This window comes from Schistocerca gregaria, chromosome 3, assembly GCF_023897955.1.
Source record: "Schistocerca gregaria isolate iqSchGreg1 chromosome 3, iqSchGreg1.2, whole genome shotgun sequence".
Lineage (NCBI taxonomy): Eukaryota > Metazoa > Arthropoda > Insecta > Orthoptera > Acrididae > Schistocerca > Schistocerca gregaria.
In genome coordinates, this window is record NC_064922.1 from 594451457 (window position 1) to 594469799 (window position 18343).

At 38.5% G+C, this 18343-nt stretch overlaps 1 protein-coding gene across 18 annotated transcripts in view; it reads right to left on the reverse strand.

Annotated features, from left to right (window-relative positions):
* The window catches only part of LOC126356275 (liprin-beta-1), a 299230-nt gene that overhangs the window by 93876 nt on the left and 187011 nt on the right, over positions 1-18343 (reverse strand). For 11 of the 18 annotated variants that reach the window (XM_050007136.1, XM_050007144.1, XM_050007140.1 and 8 more), the window contains exons 3-6: positions 17500-18167; positions 16551-16730; positions 13997-14212; positions 13450-13572 (exon numbers count right to left, since the gene is read on the reverse strand). In XM_050007136.1, the coding sequence (XP_049863093.1) occupies positions 13450-13572; positions 13997-14212; positions 16551-16730; positions 17500-18167 (1187 nt within the window). The remainder of the gene's footprint in view (positions 1-13449; positions 13573-13996; positions 14213-16550; positions 16731-17499; positions 18168-18343) is intronic. The other 7 variants (XM_050007138.1, XM_050007133.1, XM_050007141.1 and 4 more) reach the window with 4 other exon arrangements.

Here is an 18343-nt window from a genome sequence, read left to right on the forward strand (position 1 = left end):
CTGAAAATACAAAAATCAAAGAAAAACTGTGTATGTCATTAAGGGTTTGCCTAGCCTCACTGATATTTAACAATTAGTAAAGGGAGACTTATCCCGACAAATGTAATCTGTCTTAAGGAAATCTACTTTTCTAATTATGGGGTCATGTATTTCAAGAGTACAACATATATCAGGGCAAGAACACCTTCCGCCTGCATTCCATCATCCTACTTTCTGTACCTGCACAGTGAAAGCACCATTGTTGTGAAATTAACAGACATATTCTCCCATTTCTGGATCCTACCACACAATTTAAATACCCAGGGGAACACGTCCAAGTGATATTAAATTGAATGAAAATGTTGTTTCAGTAACAGTAAAGGTAAATTTAAGGCAGATGTGTCGGGAGAATTCTCAGAAAGTGCATTTTATCTCTTCAGGCAACTGTATACAAGCCTCTAGCATGGCTTGCTCTGTACTGTTCTGCTGCTTGTTGCCCATATCAAGCCAGTCTGACACAAGATGTCAAGAAACTCAGAAACCATCTTCTCCAATCATGGGGATCTCTGAAACCGTGTTGAGTGAATTCAGAAAAGTCCTGTCTAAGGTGGATTTGAACCAAAAAAAATTTGTGAACATTTGTCAGAACAAAACAAGTAGTGAACATATGTCAAGTATTAAATAATGTGTAGCCTCCCACATGGTCCTGCCTTTCATACTGTAGGTTTTGTTAGTATTGGGACTGAAATGGTTGCTTGGGCAAGTTTTAAGGAAGTGTCATTTGTAGTGTAGGAATCTTGAGCTAGTGTTTGACAAGTGTGTTGGAGGGGTGAAGAGGGTGGTACAAGCCATAGTACTCTGGGTGGCTATGGACAGCATATGAAGAACAAATAATCTCATTTCATGATTTGACTTCAGAAATTCAAACACAGTTCATTTATTTTTCACTTTTAATTTCTGTCTTATGCTATGAGTACCTATTTATTTTTTTACACTCAATAATCCAAAAGTTAACTTAAATCACTTACTACATTCAGCTAGCTTCTTAGACCACTCAGAAAGCTTCAACTTACCTCCAATACAGTAACCATTTCATAACAGGATTGTGTTTATAACAAACTGTCAAACAAAGAGAAATCAGCATCCAGCCAATTCATCAAAAAAAGTTGTAATTTGCCAAGAAAAAATAAAAGGTTTACTGCAGGTCCGTGAGATACTGAAGGGCCCAGGTGATACAGAAAACGTAGATCATTCCTGTTTTCAAGTGGGGTTTTGGAATCTTAATTATAAACCTACATCACTGATGACTAATATGTTAAAGGCTGATGAAACATGTTTAATGCTGTGTATTACAGCTGTTTTGGAGACCAAAAATCTATAAACATGGACTCTGCAAACGGTGATCTTGTGTCATCCAGTTTTCTCTGTCTGTGATATCAAAAAGGCAGCAGACAGTGAGTCGACGGTGATTCCCAGGTTTTACCCCTTGGCTTTTTGGATTTATCTGATACAGCTCCATAGTGTCATTTAGTAAGGTGTGTCAGGGAAGATGCTGACAACTACCTTCTGCATAGCAGAATTGTAGTAGGGTTAAAAATTTCCAAGCACAGCAAGTCATTCCTAACAGGGAGAAATTCTCTCACATGAAAGAAGCTCCGCGCACAACACAAGTGAGAGTTATAAGACCATTACATTCACAATATACTTAAATGACCCAGTTAATAAAGTTGGAAGCCCCAGGAGGCAGTTTGTGAATGCCACTGTTGTATATTGGGAAGTCACATTGTCAGAAAATTATAGTGAAATGCAAGAAGACATGCAGAGAATTAACAGTCCGTGGCAGGTTGGGCAGTTACCTTCAACATAAACAGATATAATTTATGGCATTTACTGGTGCATAAAGACACAATTATTGCCTCATTAAATGACTGGCAAACAATCACTGTAAAGGGTGAAGATCCTAAATATGTAAGAATACAGTATTACTCATAAGTATATATGGGATTTCAGAAGACGACTGCATGAAAACTGCAAGACATGCAGTAAACAGCTGCATCAGTCAATAGAACATCTTCCCAAATTTTTAACTCAACGTTACAGGTGCTGAATATGAACACCTTTTATGATGCGACAAATGTTAATACGTGTGTGTGATTTGTGCACATGTGCAATGACAGTAGCCCCCTTTGGAAATCTTTTAATCTGATTGCCTGTCTGCAGGCCTAAACTAATTTAATGCATATGGGGTGGACGATTTGTCTACATATTCTGACATGTTTCATTACTAGTGATGCCCTCTGCAACTATGCCATTGTGTGATTACAAACGGAAACTTGGAGGGGCGCTCTATCCACTGATATTGTCATTTTTCTGTACATCTTGAGGTTTTTATGCATTAGTCTTCTGGAACCCCAAAGATACTTATGAATATTTCTTTGTCCAAGGTGACCAAAAGTGGAATCACTACATTAAACTGTAGATAAATCAGGTACCGAGCTGAGATTTGTTGGAAGATTTCTGAGGAAATATACTTCATCAGACAAGTAACTTACAAAGCTCTTGTCACAGAGATACTAAACTACAGTGATAGAAGCTACAAGGAAAGGTTTTGCAACACATGGACATTTATTATTAGAATTCTGAGAGTGCGCTTTCCAAGAAGAGTCTGACAACATATTGCTTCCTCCCACTTATATCTATATATCAAAAAATGCCCTTAAAAGTAAAATCAGAGATATTCGAGCCTACAGAGAAGCATAACTACAGTAACTTTTTCATTCACCGTTTACTACTGGAAGGGAAAACTACAGGAATCGTAGTGGTACATGAAACATCTTCACGTACATGTACAATGTGGGTTCAGAGCTGGAAAGTCAACTCAGACGACAAATTTTGCCTCCTTAAATGAAGTAGTAAAAGCAGTGTATGATACGCAACATGTATCTGGGATATTTCTGGATCTAAATAAAGCCTTTGATGTTATTGATCATGGCATTCTCTTGGGTAAATTAAGTAATTATGGAATTAGAGGTCAGTCTTAAAAGTGGCTCCAGTTTTACATTAGTAATCATCAGCAGATTACAGAAATAAAACATGAAGATAGTGAAAAACAAAAAATTTCTTGTGACAAGGGGAAAATCAAGTATGGAGTCCCACAAGGGTCAGTTCTGGGACCTGCTCTGTTTCTGCTGTATATAAATGACTTGGCTAGTAAAATACACGGTGGAATCACTGTAATTGTTGCAGATGACACTAATATCCTAATTAAATCACAGAATGAGGAAAATCTGTAAGAAGCAGCAATATCAGTTATGTATATCTTAATGCACTGATTCAGGACCAATAGGCTAATCATAATTTCTGAAGGGGAAAAAAAAAAAAAAACGGTGGCAGTTAACTTCCACACCACACAAAACCACCGTCCTGCAAAGCCTGTTTTCAAAATCAAAGGAAAAAATGTGTCAAAGGTCAGTCATGCAAAATTTGTAGGCATTCTTGTTCAGGCAGATCTGAAGTGGGAGGCGCATCTAAACGTTTTAAATACAAGTCTGAATTCATTCCATATGCTGTTAGGTTCCTCACTCAGAATGAAAGCTGCTCATCAGTGCTGACAATGTACCATTGTAGTATACGGTCGCTACTTATGTGCGGAATAATTTTTTGGGGAAATTCCACAAATTCTACGAAAACATTTAAAATAAAGAAAAAGATCATAAGGGTGATAAAAAGCTAAAATACAAGGATACCTGTAGACTCCTTTTTAAAACTCTCAAAATATTGCCAATGCTTTGCTTGTATGTATACAAAACACTAATTTTCACAAAAGGCAGCATCTTAAAAAAGGAAAATATCTTCAGACACAACTACAACATACACACATATGAAATTATGCAGCAGATGAACCTACACATTAACACAGTAAACACAAACTTATGCAAAAGAGAAGTGTATCATACTGGAGACACGCTATATAACCATTTGCCTTCTTACCTCAAATGCATACCAACATTAAATGTATTTAAAATAAAGTTAAAACAGTTCCTTCTTGACCACTGCTTCTGTTCTTTGTCTGAATTAATGGAACACTGTTATAAGTAAACCTCATTTATCATGTAGTACACCAAACTACATTATTATGCATTTTGATTACATCAACAATGACATCAAAATGACAACTGTATTGTAAATTATAGGTTTACCACTGTCCTACATGAAATGTACAAACAGTGTACTACACTGATTCTTGGACAAACAAATAAACAACAAGATGACCATGCAATTCACACTTACGTGTTTTCAGAGGTTTCATAGAAACACATTCAGGCTATTTCTCTACTGTTTCACTCACAATTAGCACATCATGGGAAAATTGAACACCTAAATATTGTGTGTGAGCTCAGATTATTCTTATTTCATTACAATCTATGTGGAAACTAACAAAATATTTTGGCATTCAGAGGAGAAAGTTGGTGACTGAATTTCTGTTAAAATCTCTTGCCACAATGAAAAACTCCTTTAGGGGGAAAAAAAACTCAAATTTGCTTATGACATCCGTTACACTGTACCCTCAATTGCACTGTAAAACAAAAATGAGCTACTCTTCTTTGAACTTTTTAGATGTCCAGCATCAATCGTATATGGTATGGATCCCATACTGCATAGTATTACTCCAGACAACTGCAGTATGGACAGCACACGATTTCATTAAATGGAGAGAGAGAAGAGGGGTAAAGAAGACATTGGTCACTGTAAATATGAATGTTTGATTAACAGCAAAGAAAATGTATGACACTGTTTTCTTAACAACTGTTACTTCATATAACCATAGCAATTATCAAAATTTGCTTAAAAGTTACATTTTAGCATGCTTTTTACATTCTGTACAAACAAATTCATTAATAACATTCCAAGTGGTAATTTACATGCATAAGAGATAACACTACATACACAAAAGGTTAACAGTCCAAGTAGTGTCATCATGCACTAAAGCAAAACTGCTGAGAAGTGTCATATTTCTCTCTTCTTCCTTAAAAGTAAATGAAATGAAAAAGACACTTTAACTTAATTATCAACTATCTGATACTGTATCATCTTGTTTGTAATAAAACTGAATGAAGTAACAGAAAGCTTCTGGAATTGGAGAAAGATTCAAGCAGAAGACAAGAATAGGTGTTAATGAAATACTGTCACTTGAGTTCTTACACAACATCACACATTATAAAAAATTACTGAGACAGAAAAAGTTCTTACATAGTAATGTAGAAGATAAGATGATGTATGAAAAAATTTCATTCGGTCCCTCTCATACGTGTAACAAACATTATCGTCATGATTATGAACAAGTGTCTCAGAAAAACTTTTTTCACAATGTTCATATGGCAAAAAATTATATGAATGTAAACAAGAAGGGGCTACAAATTCCAATCCTATATTTTTGGCTACGGCTGCTGCAGACGTGCACTGGAAGAATTAAAAAAAACATCGGACCTCAAATTTTGATCAAATTTTTCACAGGACAATACAACACACTGGCATGACACGGATCTGCTTACAACTTTTCCAGGTAACTGATAAATATGATACTTTGTGAATAATCAAAAAGCTACTGCCATGACTTTTGCAAGAGACACTATCACTTTTGAAGTGATAAAAACTTATTCTCAAAGTTAGAAACACATCTTTGATCACTGGTTGCTTTCACGTTGGCACACGCTAGGTCTGTGAGATGTGAGGATGACCCCCAAAACCTAGTTAAAAAACACGCTAAATTCTCCCTTGTTCCAAATACACCAACTAAACCTAAACTAGACGCAAAAGCACACTCGCCTCATTACACAATAGCATCACAGGCTGGAGCGGCTGAATCACATTATTAGTCAGGACTTTGACTACTTTTCATTATGTCCTGAAGACAATTATCCTTCAGCTCTTTACCACATCTCTCTGCACCATATTCTTCCACCCCACAAAGCCTATGAAATATCCTGCAGTTTTTCACAGTGAAGACAATGAGGAAAAAGTGGAACATATTTTATACATAGTCACAATCACACACACTCTTCCACACAGAATTAATTAATGTTAGGCCTAACCACAACATTCTCAACCATAAAAATTTTGACGTATATAACTTCTACATTAAGTTATATGTATATTGGTTGCAGATGACAAACTGTGAAACGGAAACAACTGTATGAGTGCATAGTTTCATGGTGATATGCACTGATAAAATTCTATAGAGCTTTCGGCCATGTCAAGTGGTTTAAAATCCATGCGCTTTCGGCTGAGTGCTCCTCAGCCATTGTCAAGTGGTGATTGTTTTCAGTTACTGCTACCATCCTTGTATAACTGTGCTACCTTCTGTGATGTCACTGGTGCCTGCTCCAACACCATGTAGAGAAACGTTTTCATTGTGCGCATGCCATGCCCACTTCAACCTTCCCATGGCCTGGTCTCAAGCCGTGCTTAGCTGTAGGCCACCATCTGTATTGAAAGTGTTGTCACAAATTTTTAACTCAAATGCTTCTTTAATTACGCTATCCCAGAAGCTCATAGTCCGTGTCATAATTGATCTCTCTTTGTATGCAATACAATGCCCAATTTCTACAGCGTGCTCTGCTAATGCTATGGTGAAAGCATCTCTTGTTTTCTACGCAGCACTGTTTAATAGTACACACTACCCTTCTGCTATAAAACTCCCCACATGCACACAGTATTCTATGTACTCCTAGCATTCTGATGTCTGCATCACCTTTCACAGGACCCTTAAGTTGTCGAATTTTTTTGGAAGCCCTGAAGACAGGATCAATTTTAAGCCTCTTAGGAGCTGGCAAATCTTTCTGTTACTGAGCTACAGAATGGCAAAAATGGAAGCTTCTTCAAACCCTCCTTGGCATCCTTCTGCTTCCATGTTTTCAGAAAGACGGCTTGCGAAGTCTGGCAGTTGTTGTAGCCGTTTTCCTTGAATACTTTCTGTAAGTGTCTCAGTGCCTTCGGCAGGTTTTCAGCGACAGAGGTTGCTTCCATTGGATGCACCGAGGACCTCGGAATAGAACGTTTCTGTGACAGACAGTGATCGCTGTTAGTGTGCAGATATTGGTCCATGTGGATGAGTTTCACTTTAAACCTTGTGGTTGTGATACCCATTTGCTTTATAGCACATGAAGATGTCAAGGAAAGGAAAGGCTCCATTGATCTTTACCTCCATCGTGAATTTATTGTTGTGGATACTGTTGATGCAGTCGAAGAGTTCTCTCAAATTTTCACGTCCATGAGAAGACAATGAATCTGTCGTCGATGTAACGATGAAAGCAATGAGGCTTTGCAGGAGTTGTGTCCAGGGCAATGTCCTCCTAGTGCTCCATAAACAGGTTGGCTGCAATTGGAGCTAATGGGCTCCCCATTGCGACTCTATCTGTCTGATTAAAATCTTCTCCATCATAAAAAAACTAGGATTTCCAAGAGTGCTTAAATAAATCCACAATGGTGTCATCAAATAACTGGGACAGCAGGTCCATGGAATCCTGGATCAGAATGTGTGTGAATAATGAGACCACAGAAAAGCTGACCACAATATCTCCTTCTTCAAGATGAGGTATATAATTCAACTTATAAAGTCAATCCCTTCCATACAGCCTAGGCACCAGTGGTAGTCGCATCTGCTGTGACGATAAGTCCCTCTCGAAATATACCGAGGGTCTCACTGAAGCCTTCACTAAACTTAATTATCCTCCCAACCGTGTACAAAAACAAATCTCCTGTGCTTTATCTTTCCAGTCTCCAACTCTTCCCAAAGTCCCACCATCTAGCCACAGAGGAGCATTCCCCTCGTAACTCAGTACCACCCAGGACTGGAGCAACTGAATTACATTCTCTACCAGGGTTTCAATTACCTCTCATCATGGGCTATAATGAAAAATTTTCTGCCCACTACCCTTCCCACCCCTCCCACAGTGGTATTCTGCCATCCACCTAACTTGCACAATGTGCTCATCCATCCTTACACAACCACTGCTCCCAATCCCTTACCCCATTACTCATACCCTTGTAATAGATCTAGATGCAAGACCTGTCCCATACATCCTCCCACCACCACCTACTCCAGTCCCCTCACTAACACGAACTATCCCATTAAAGGCAGGGCTACCCGTGGAACCAGTCATGTGGTCTACAAGCTACGCTGCAACCATTGTGCTGCATTCTATGTAGGTATGACAACCAACAAGCTGTCTGTCCGCATGAATGGCCGCTGACAAACTATGGCCAAGAAACAAGCGCACCACCCTGTTGCTGAACATGCTGTCAAATGTGATATCCTTCATTTCAATGACGGCTTCATCTCCTGTGTCATATGGATCCTTCCCACCAACACCAGCTGTTCTGAATTGCGCAAATAGGAAGTTTCCTTGCAACACATCCTACGTTCCTGTAGCATTCCAGGCCTCAACCTTCGTTAGTCGCTGTCATCATCCATCCAGCCCCTTCCCTACTCCCATTCCAGCACTAAACAGCCATCATTCCACACCGCACCCAGTCTTTTTAGTTTATTTATTTATTTTTAAATTTATTTCTCTCCTTTTCCACTACTCCCCCCCCCCCCCCTCTCCAGCCCTTCACCTAACCTGCAGCACTTCACTGTCCGCCATCCCCACTATATTATTCCTCCCCTCCCCACCTCCTCCTTACCCCCACCCAGTCACCACTCCCATCATGCACTGGTGCTGCTACTCGCAGTGTGGCGGTTTCAGTTGCACGAAACTGCACTCGTGTGAGAGTTGCATTAGCATGCGTGCGCGTGCGCGTGCGTGTGTGTGTGTGTGTGTGTGTGTGTGTGTGTGTGTGTGTGTGTGTGAAGGCCATTGGCCAAAAGATTTAAGTGTGAAAGTCTTTGTTGTGCAATCTGTGAATCAGCATCTCTACTATATTGTGAGTAGCAGCTTTCCTTCCCATAATATTGAAGTCAGTCATGTTCTTGATATGGTGTACACGGGGACCAATGTCTGCAGTAAGAAGGCTGGCCAGATGTTTCTCAAGTCTGTAAGACAGTGATCCATGCTACTCACAATGGGACGTAAATGTATGTTCTTCTTCTGAACCTCTGTAAGGCCTTACAATCTAGGTGGTCGAGGTGCCAAAGGGAGGCAATTTGTAATGACATTTTCTTCCAGTGATGATCTCTGAAGAAGCTCCAACATCTTCCTCATTATTCTGGAATCAGGTCCCTTGATAATTTTTTATATCTCTTTTCCTCCAGCATCAACTGAATCTTCACATCACAGTCAGCTCATTCCATTATGATGGCTTCATTGCCCTAGTCAGATAACAGGATTAGAAGGAGATGATTGTTGCAGACTTCTTTAAGACCAGAAAGCAGTTGGACACAGACAAACATGAGCTAATGGCCATCTGCCTGCAGCTGATGGAGTTGCTCTCAGCTTTGGATTGGGAATGAATTCATGTAGCCACAGCAGCACAACAAATGTAATAACAGAAGACAACCAAGAAAAGCAGAAAGGGTAATTCAGCCACCTTTCACAGCAACAGCATGGCTCAGACCAGTAAATAAGAGAATGTGCCATTATCGACGACATGACGAGAAACATCAATGCATGTGCCATGCCTCTTCTGTCAGCTGACACAAGCAATGCAACCACCATCAAGGAATGAGCTAACTATGATGCGAAAATTTGGTTGTTACTAGAGGAGACATACCAAAAATTATCAAGGGGCCTGACATCCAGAATAATGAGGAATGTCGGAGCTTCTCAAGAGGTCGTCACTGGAAGAGAGTGTCATTAAAAATCTCCTCCTTTGTGCACCTCTACCACCTACATTGTAGGTTCACAAGAAGTACACACCTCAATGTCCCATCATGAGCACCACTGGATCGCCAACTTTTAACATACTGAAACATCTGGCCAGCCTCCTTACTCTGCACACTGGTCACTGCATTCACCATATCAAGAATACAACCAATTTTATCAGTCAAATTAAATGCATACCTGCTCTTGGAGGAGGTCAGGTCTGATGCGGTTTCATTATTCATGTGCTTTCCCATCCAAGATTCCCCGGATCTACTCTCCCAGTCATTTGACAACACTGTTATGAATTTATTTAAGCACACTCTGGTGTCCTCGTATTTTTTGTATGAAGAAAAATATTTTAATCAGATGGACAGCATCATGATGGAAAGCCCGTTAGCTCCAATTATAGCCAACCAGCACCTTGAGGACATTGCCTTGGGCATGGCTCCTGCAAAGCCTAGTTGCTTTTATCATTATGTCAATAACACGTTTCTTGATTATTCTCATGGATACAAAAAGCTGGGAGAATTTTTGGATTACATCAACAATATCCACAAAAACATCAAGACGTTGAGACTGATGGTGCACTGTGCCTTTCCTTGATGTCCTCATCCACTGTAAAACAAATGGGGTGGCTCAGCCACAGTGATTCCTGGAAACCAGTCCACACATAAAAATATTGTGTGTTAACAGGTATCACGATCCACCGCAGACACATTCGGTTCTGAGGACATTGGTGCACTAAGGGAAAGCTGTCTGTAATTCAAAAAATAAAAATCACAGCATATGGTAATAAGGCATTTGTAAAAAAATCTTGCCTGTTCTCAAATTCGTGAATATTTCCTTAAAAACTCGAATTTATATATGTACAGGTAGTAAAGAGCATTTTCCTTGTTGTTCAATAGAAAATAAAATAAAAACCCACTGATGATGGACTAACTTCAGTGAAACCAGCTAAAAAATGAAAAAATGTCTTCTGCTCAAGGCAGGTCCTATATATACACAAAAATTGTAAGCAGACGTGGACACAAGAGCTTCAACCTCAATATGAATATCCTGAGCTCTCGTTAAGTAAGTCCTCCAACAATCCCATGCCACAAGGGACGTTCTTGAGTGCAAGATTCAGTTTCAATATCTATCCAATGCAACATATAGCACAACCCACTGCAAAAGGAGGAGGAGGAGGAGGAGAGAGTAGGGTTCAAAATCCTGACATAAGTGAAACTATTTGGGACTGAGCACAAGCTTAGACTGAGGAAGTGGGGGCAAGGGAGTCTATCACATGAGTCAGAACCATGTCTCAAATACATGTCATATATCATCTTTCCTGTAACAAATGGATGGGATTTTCTTCCAATCTTCAGAAACTATACATATAGTCTTATAATTTCCAACTTTATCCAGATGAAAGAATCTTTGAAAATTCCAAAAGCACAAGAATTAACTATTTTCAGGTTTGTGTGAAGGTAATCCCTGATTCTGTTTGTTCCTTTTTAAATTGCTGATAAGTAGATACTCTTGTTTCAAGTTGTCACGTTCTATGTTATAAGCTTTATAAATTGTTGCTGGATTTGTATTGTCACTGAAATATGACCGTGTAATATTCTAGAGGACAGCAGTTATCTACCTCCAGCAAAGTGTACAGAGACAGACTAAATTTCATTGCCTGCCTTTGGTCAGCAGGGTTTGATGCACAGAATCCTCCATAGCTACACTGCCTTCTGAAGTAATGCACACTAGAATTTCCCTCCATACACACTGCCTCATAAAAAAGTGAAATGTCCACAAGACAAGGTCCAATGCCTTGGAGAGGCACAGAGAGTTAGTCCTGGCATCATGGTGTGGGAAAACATCAGGTAAGACTTCAGGGCATGGCTGACAGTGATTGAGGGAACTCTTGTAGTATACCTCACGAACATCTGCTTTCTCATGTGTTACCTCTCATGCAACAGTATCACTGCGCCAATTTTCAACAGCACAATACTTGTCCATACAGGGCACGTGTCTGTATGAACAGCCTGTGAGATGTTGAGGTAATCCTGTGACCAACAAGATCCCCAGATATGTCACTGACAGAACACATGTAGAACCATCTTAGGCCCTTCCCCAGCACCATTTTACAGAATATCAAGGACCAGTTAACAACAGTTGTGGACTAGCTTGCCTAAGTGGGTGCATACTGCCAACTTCTTTGTAAATCTGACTTGATTTTGTATCACTTTAATAACATCACATACTCTCTCAACCTGTTAAGTTCCATTTCATTTCCTCCTCCTCTTCTGGGCACTTCACTCGTTTTGTAAGGAAGTTTCCAAGTCTGTTGCACAGTTCTCAGGGGATACAGAAATTATGAAATAGCAAAAAATAATGAGTAAAACAACTGTTGTAGCTTACAATTTATTGGTTGCACTGGAATATTTATTTAGCCCATAGGAAGATATCTTGAAGAGTTACCTATTACCCTTAGGGTTCCTGCACATCTGTTTGCCCAGTGTTACTTCAGAACACAGAGTGCTGATTGTAGCCCAATAACTGAAAAAATTACTGCCCCAATAGTGTGTCATTGACTTCCACCAGAACTTGAGCCTCGTGTCTTCTCCACCACCTCCTGTCACTTCATTTTGTTGACAATACTGCCATTGTTAGCTATTCTTATTCATCTTGGACTACAGAATTATGGGGCACTAGATTTCATCTTCAGCGATCATTGGGAGGGAGATGTAACCTGCTGTTCATGATACTGTTGCAGTCATTACTGACATATAGTAGTTGTTTCTGTCTTTTGCTGTTTTGTCAGCTGATTTCAAGCCAAGTTGGAAAATTTTTCTCAAAAAAGTGCAAACATCTTCCTCTGCAGTTTACCACTTCCTTTACAAAATAAAGGAGACTGTTCTGTAGTTAGACATGTGTTGCAGAATCATTTTGTACCACACCAATACCAGTAGACATATTTTGCCATGTTTGCAGTACACAAAAAATTATGTTGTCGATTTCTCATCCTTCTTCTCCTTTAATGAAAAGAAAGTGGAGGGAATATCTCTGTGTGCTACAATCCATGCAGTTTTTAACGTTTAGAGAAATTATTTTCACTAACAAACCTGTCACAACTAAAACAACAAGCTTCTGCATTATAAAGTCATTGAAGTGCTACCTACTTTATCCTATCAAGCTTTGATAGGTTTCAAGAAGACTTGCGCTTCACAGATGACCTCCACTTTTAAAATGTTTAAGAGGAATATTTTTCTGGTACAGAACATTATCACATACAACTAACCTTGGGTCTTCACAAAGTTACATGTGTATTTAATAGTAATCTCTTCCAATAAAGATCAAAGGAGATATAGCTGAATCTCTGTCATGAATCTACTTTCAGAACCTAAACATTCCACAAACTTTTTTTTTTTTTTTTTTAAATCTCCAATCATGAGATAGACATTTCTCGAAAGCGAGTAGGAAACAAAAACAACTGCCACTATTCCTAGGAGAGCCATGAAAAAACACTGTCAAACAATCACCCCCATTCATGACAAAAGAAATGAAACAGCCAGAGAAGAATAGTTTTATTTACTGGAAGTATTTAAGCATAAATAAAGAAGATGAGTCCTTCAGACGAAATTCATTGGTGGTGCTGGAGGTATAATAACAGGCATGGAAGAGATATGCTTACTCGAGGAGGGGGTAAATCCTTGTAGTCTTCTCCGCTATTTGACTGACTTCCTATGCGACGTGGACTGCCATCTGACATGGACGAAACTGGACTTGGTGAAGGTGATGCCCCAACTAGTATCTGCTGTAAAACGGTATTGCATTCCATTTCAGTTAAATTAGCAAAACTTAATTCTGGTTACATTTTACCAAGCTTGTACAAGTTTCCACAATTTATATTAGCACAAAGTACTTCCTGCATCATTTTTTGCACAATTTAGCAACATAAAAATTCTAAAAGTATTGTTTCTTAAAAGAAGCTCTAACTAAAACTGAAAAGAGGTCATGCATCACTGCAAATAAAATTTGTCACATTGCTGTATAATAAAATGTTATCTATTTAGTTGTACAACAAAATGAACAAATGTGAGACTGATTCTACAAATGAAACAATGCATTACATTAAACTTAACTCTGTTGCCAAACAAAATTTAGCACTAATAATAGATGTAAGTGCATTAACATTTATCAACTAATACTGCTCCTCATTGCGAGGTATCTATACCTACCTGCATATTTGCTGCTGGTGAACCAATGGGTGTGGAAGTGGCATGAGCAGCTGCCCTTGGTGCAAGAGGTGGTTTGTTTCGACGCCTTTCTTCCGATAGTCGCTCTCGTAAATCTATGTTTTCTCGTTCAAGAGCTGCCATTTGTAACTTGAGATCTGATATAGTGGACATTAATTCAAGTTTCTGAGTTTCCAGGGATGACCTTGTCAACATTTCCTACACAGTAAAAGTAATCGTATTACTATATGAAACAAGAAAAGTAAATTCCGGGGTTTGGATGAATGGAATATAAAATAAAAGAAAGAAGAAAACAAACACCCAGCTATCACAACAAGAAGGGAATCCATAAAGGATAATTTAAATATATTATTAAATTAAAGTTTTTAAATTATTAAAATTATTAGATTAAAAACTTAAACAGATACTTGTAAGCAGCCATTCTTTTCATACTCTGAACACACATATCATCGAATAAACCTTTAATATATGGTAAAGAAAAGCCTAAGCATACACTTTTGAGTGATTGGGGAAATACAGCATTAAATGTAAATATGTAGTATGTGTATCATGCTCAATTTAATCTCTAATTTTGCAGTACCTTGTAAGATTTTACCATTGTGGATACAGATTCTTAGTATTAAATGACATGTTAATACACAAAATCAAACAATGGAAAATCCATGTAGGAATATCAACAATGTAGGAAAGAACAGATTGCTACTTATTTTGTAGAAGACATTTTGTTTACTGTGGAACCTGCAGCACACATTAGGTCAAAGTAGGACATTATGCAGAGAATTGGAGAACAGAAAAAAAACCAGCTGTCAAACATGAATTTCTACAACTGTCAGATAGTAAGACATAAGTGCAACAGCAAATTCTCAAACAAATTTAAAACGTTGCTGAAAATAATATTGCAACCAACTACTACACACAGAAATTATGGTTTACTCAAGGTTGACATATGTCCATCTACAATGTCCGGACATGTACTGATGAAGGCGGTAAAGCCAAAATAAGCTTATATACTAAAATAAAATATCATGTAGCACACTTGTTTTCCGATTCTCTGTGTAATGTTTTACTGTAAAGAAGACACATCATGTTGCAGACAGGCACAGTTAAGACACTTACACAAAGCTCTGGGCCATAGCCTTCGTCAGCAAATGTGAAACTGAGAAGTACACACCATTCATACACACAAGCAAGCACACCTCATACACATGATTGCCAACCCAGGCAGAAGCTAATACACAGTATCATACTATGCCTTTTCTCCAATATATGCATGTACTTTTAATTTTTATCATAGTTCTTTTTAGGTCCTCTTTTGACTGCCTTTACCCTGTAAATATAACCTGCAGTCCTTTGTTCAAAAGTTCTTATCTGTCTTAACAATAATCACATTCTTAATAAAGAGGCATCTCCACCTTTACTACTAGATACTATCCCTGTCATTATCAAAATCACAACAATCTGCTTCATTATTGGTCACGTACAATCTATCTACAGTGGAATGCTTTCTCTCACAATACTAATATAACTGCATGTTTGAAAGACCATACACTTTTTTGATGACTCAAAAATTTAAGTCTCTTTCCTTAGTTTTGCTAGTTCAGTTAATTTCTTGATATGAAGCATCTGTTCAGAGCATGATCACTCCTTTCTACATTTCAACATGGTTTTGGAAATAATCTTCTGCTATAAATAAAATCAAGATACCATTTTAATTATCAACATCAATTCTAGGGCATTTCTTATATGTGAGAGCTGATTTCCAACTATCAGGCGCCTCCTTCCTATTTAATTTCTCAGGTTCAGTGGTGCCATTTCAGTCAAATCTACTTTCTTATGGTCATGAAGTGAGTCACTCTGTACGTAGTTAACTACACATTCCTTAAAAACAAACCAAAAGTTTTGTAATTGTATGTACATCCATGAGCCTTTCTGCTGGGGGTGGCTCAGTGATACAGATAGCCATACAACAGTTATCTGTGAGAAGCGAAACCAACATATGGGTCGCAAATATACGCTACAAAACACCACATGAAGTTACGTATGCTGAACATCCATCTATGAAAGTAAATAATTCTTAAATCAGCTGGCTGTCTGACACCACAGGATTAAATATACAATTATCTAATGATTTATAGCTATTCCTTTATATAGCAAGACAATTTGAAAAAGTGTAAATATTGCTGAAAATCTAAAGGTTATCATACAAGTGCTTTGTGTGTAAAATTTCTGCATTGATACATTTAAAAACAGTAAAGTACTCATCGAATCAAACACTGCTTTGGACAGCACAATGATTTTCTAGGTGACTCCCACTAATGATGTCCAACAGAGATTTTTAGGCACTTGCAAAGGTTATCCCACCAGTTATGAAGGATAGAGATTCTCAGTTGCTGTCAAAAAACACACACAACTTCATCAAAGAAGGGAATTCCTGTTACTTACCCAACAGAGATACCTAGAAATCCTGCAGAAGACTGACAACACTATCCTATATCATAAGGTCAGATACAGTTTTTTTTTTTTTCTTCTGGCTTACCCTTTGTAAAAGATTCTCGCTGTTATCCAACTGCTTCCGTTTCTCATCCAATGTCTTCTCCAGATCAGCTATCTTGTCACCCTGGGCTTCTATCTGCTCTGTCAGAACACTCACTTGTAACTGGAGTGACTCCTTGTCTGCTTCCAGTTTTCGAATTCTCTCTTCTCCTTCTCCTGGGGGCTGTCAATAATAATATATATTTTTAATGACATGTTTAATTTACTGTTTGATGTCTAGCTAAAAGAATAAATGAAACAGAGACAATAATAAAATTCAATGTTAATTTTTGTTCACTTCTGATATATTTAGAGGTATTAAATGTTATGTTTCCAGACTGTGAGACCATGGAAATTTGATGATATAGTACTAAATGTATTGTTGATAGTTGTCTACATTTGATGCTGACATATAATTTAGAAGATATAGTCTGTCATTGCTAACAACTGTTCTACAAAATAGCATATTGAAGTGAAAATATAGGATATGTCATTATGAGTAAATGTAAAGAATTATTATCACACAGGTGACTTATGTTGAGGGAGGGAGGGAGGGAGGGAGGGAGGGAGCTGTTTTTAAGAAGTATTTGTAATGCATTTACTGTAGGCACAAACAAATTCCTTATGCATGCTCACTTTGCTTCACAATATACAACAAAACATGGGATGCTGATTACAGTATTTGTATGTATGTCATTTTTAAAACAATTAAATACAACAAAGGTAAGTGTAATGTACAGCATGCATCACCATGCCAGGTTAGAATGAATAGAATTGAATTCTGGAAAATAATGTTATTAATACCAGGGTGACATGAAATAGGAGACAGTGGAAACAGAAGGAATGAATGTTAGAAAAACGTAGTGTTTATGTCCACAAAAGTGTGAGCCATCTAGAGCATTGTAAACACTTAACACAACTTGGAAACAAATGGAGAACCATAATCTCCTAACCTTGCTGGTAAGTGTTGACCGGCTACCATGCCAGCACCCATGGACAGCTCCATACAGATCAGGCTGACTGCCAGAACACAGATGACAAGCACAAAAACTGCGGCATGGGCATATCTGAGGTGTAGGCATGCCATGAGCACAGCTACATCCGTGGCTGTTGTGAAGGTGGCAGTGTGAACTTGACAGGTCACACCAAGAACCATGGTGCACAGATCCGTGGCAAGTTGGTAGACGCTGTTGTGGTGAGGGGGATCGGTATCGGAGAGCTGCAGATGACCGGCACTTAGAATCACGGGTAGATCGATCACAACGTTTGCGTCGGCGGTCAAGGCTGCCACCTTTATCGGAGGGGGAGGCTGATGGGGGCAGCAGTTTCTGTGCTGAACCCCGCAGTGGTGGTTTGTGTGTAGGACCATTCATGCTACTGAAGTCTGGAGTGCTCGAAATGTCCTTGCCTCTGTGTACAGGTGATTCCAGGATTCGAAAATCACTTTCTTCATTCTTTATACCTCGACACGGTTCTATCTGGATGTAGCTGAAACTGTGGTTCTCCTCATTTTCCGCTTCCTTACTTTGTAAAAGACAACTGTTTTCAGTTTCTCTCGTTACAGGTATCGAAGAGTTCTTAATCCAGTGAAAGTTCTCTCTGCAGCCCTTTGTGTTTTGATCTGACAAACCCAAGAAGTAACCCATCAGATTAATTTATTTACTACATTTAATAACTATCAAATGGTAGTTCTTTGACATTCAGGAGAGAAGATTACAATGAAAAAGTGAAACAAATAAGTACAGCATATCTTCTCAAAAAGAGGTTATAGCCAATTTAACTCATTATTTTCAATGT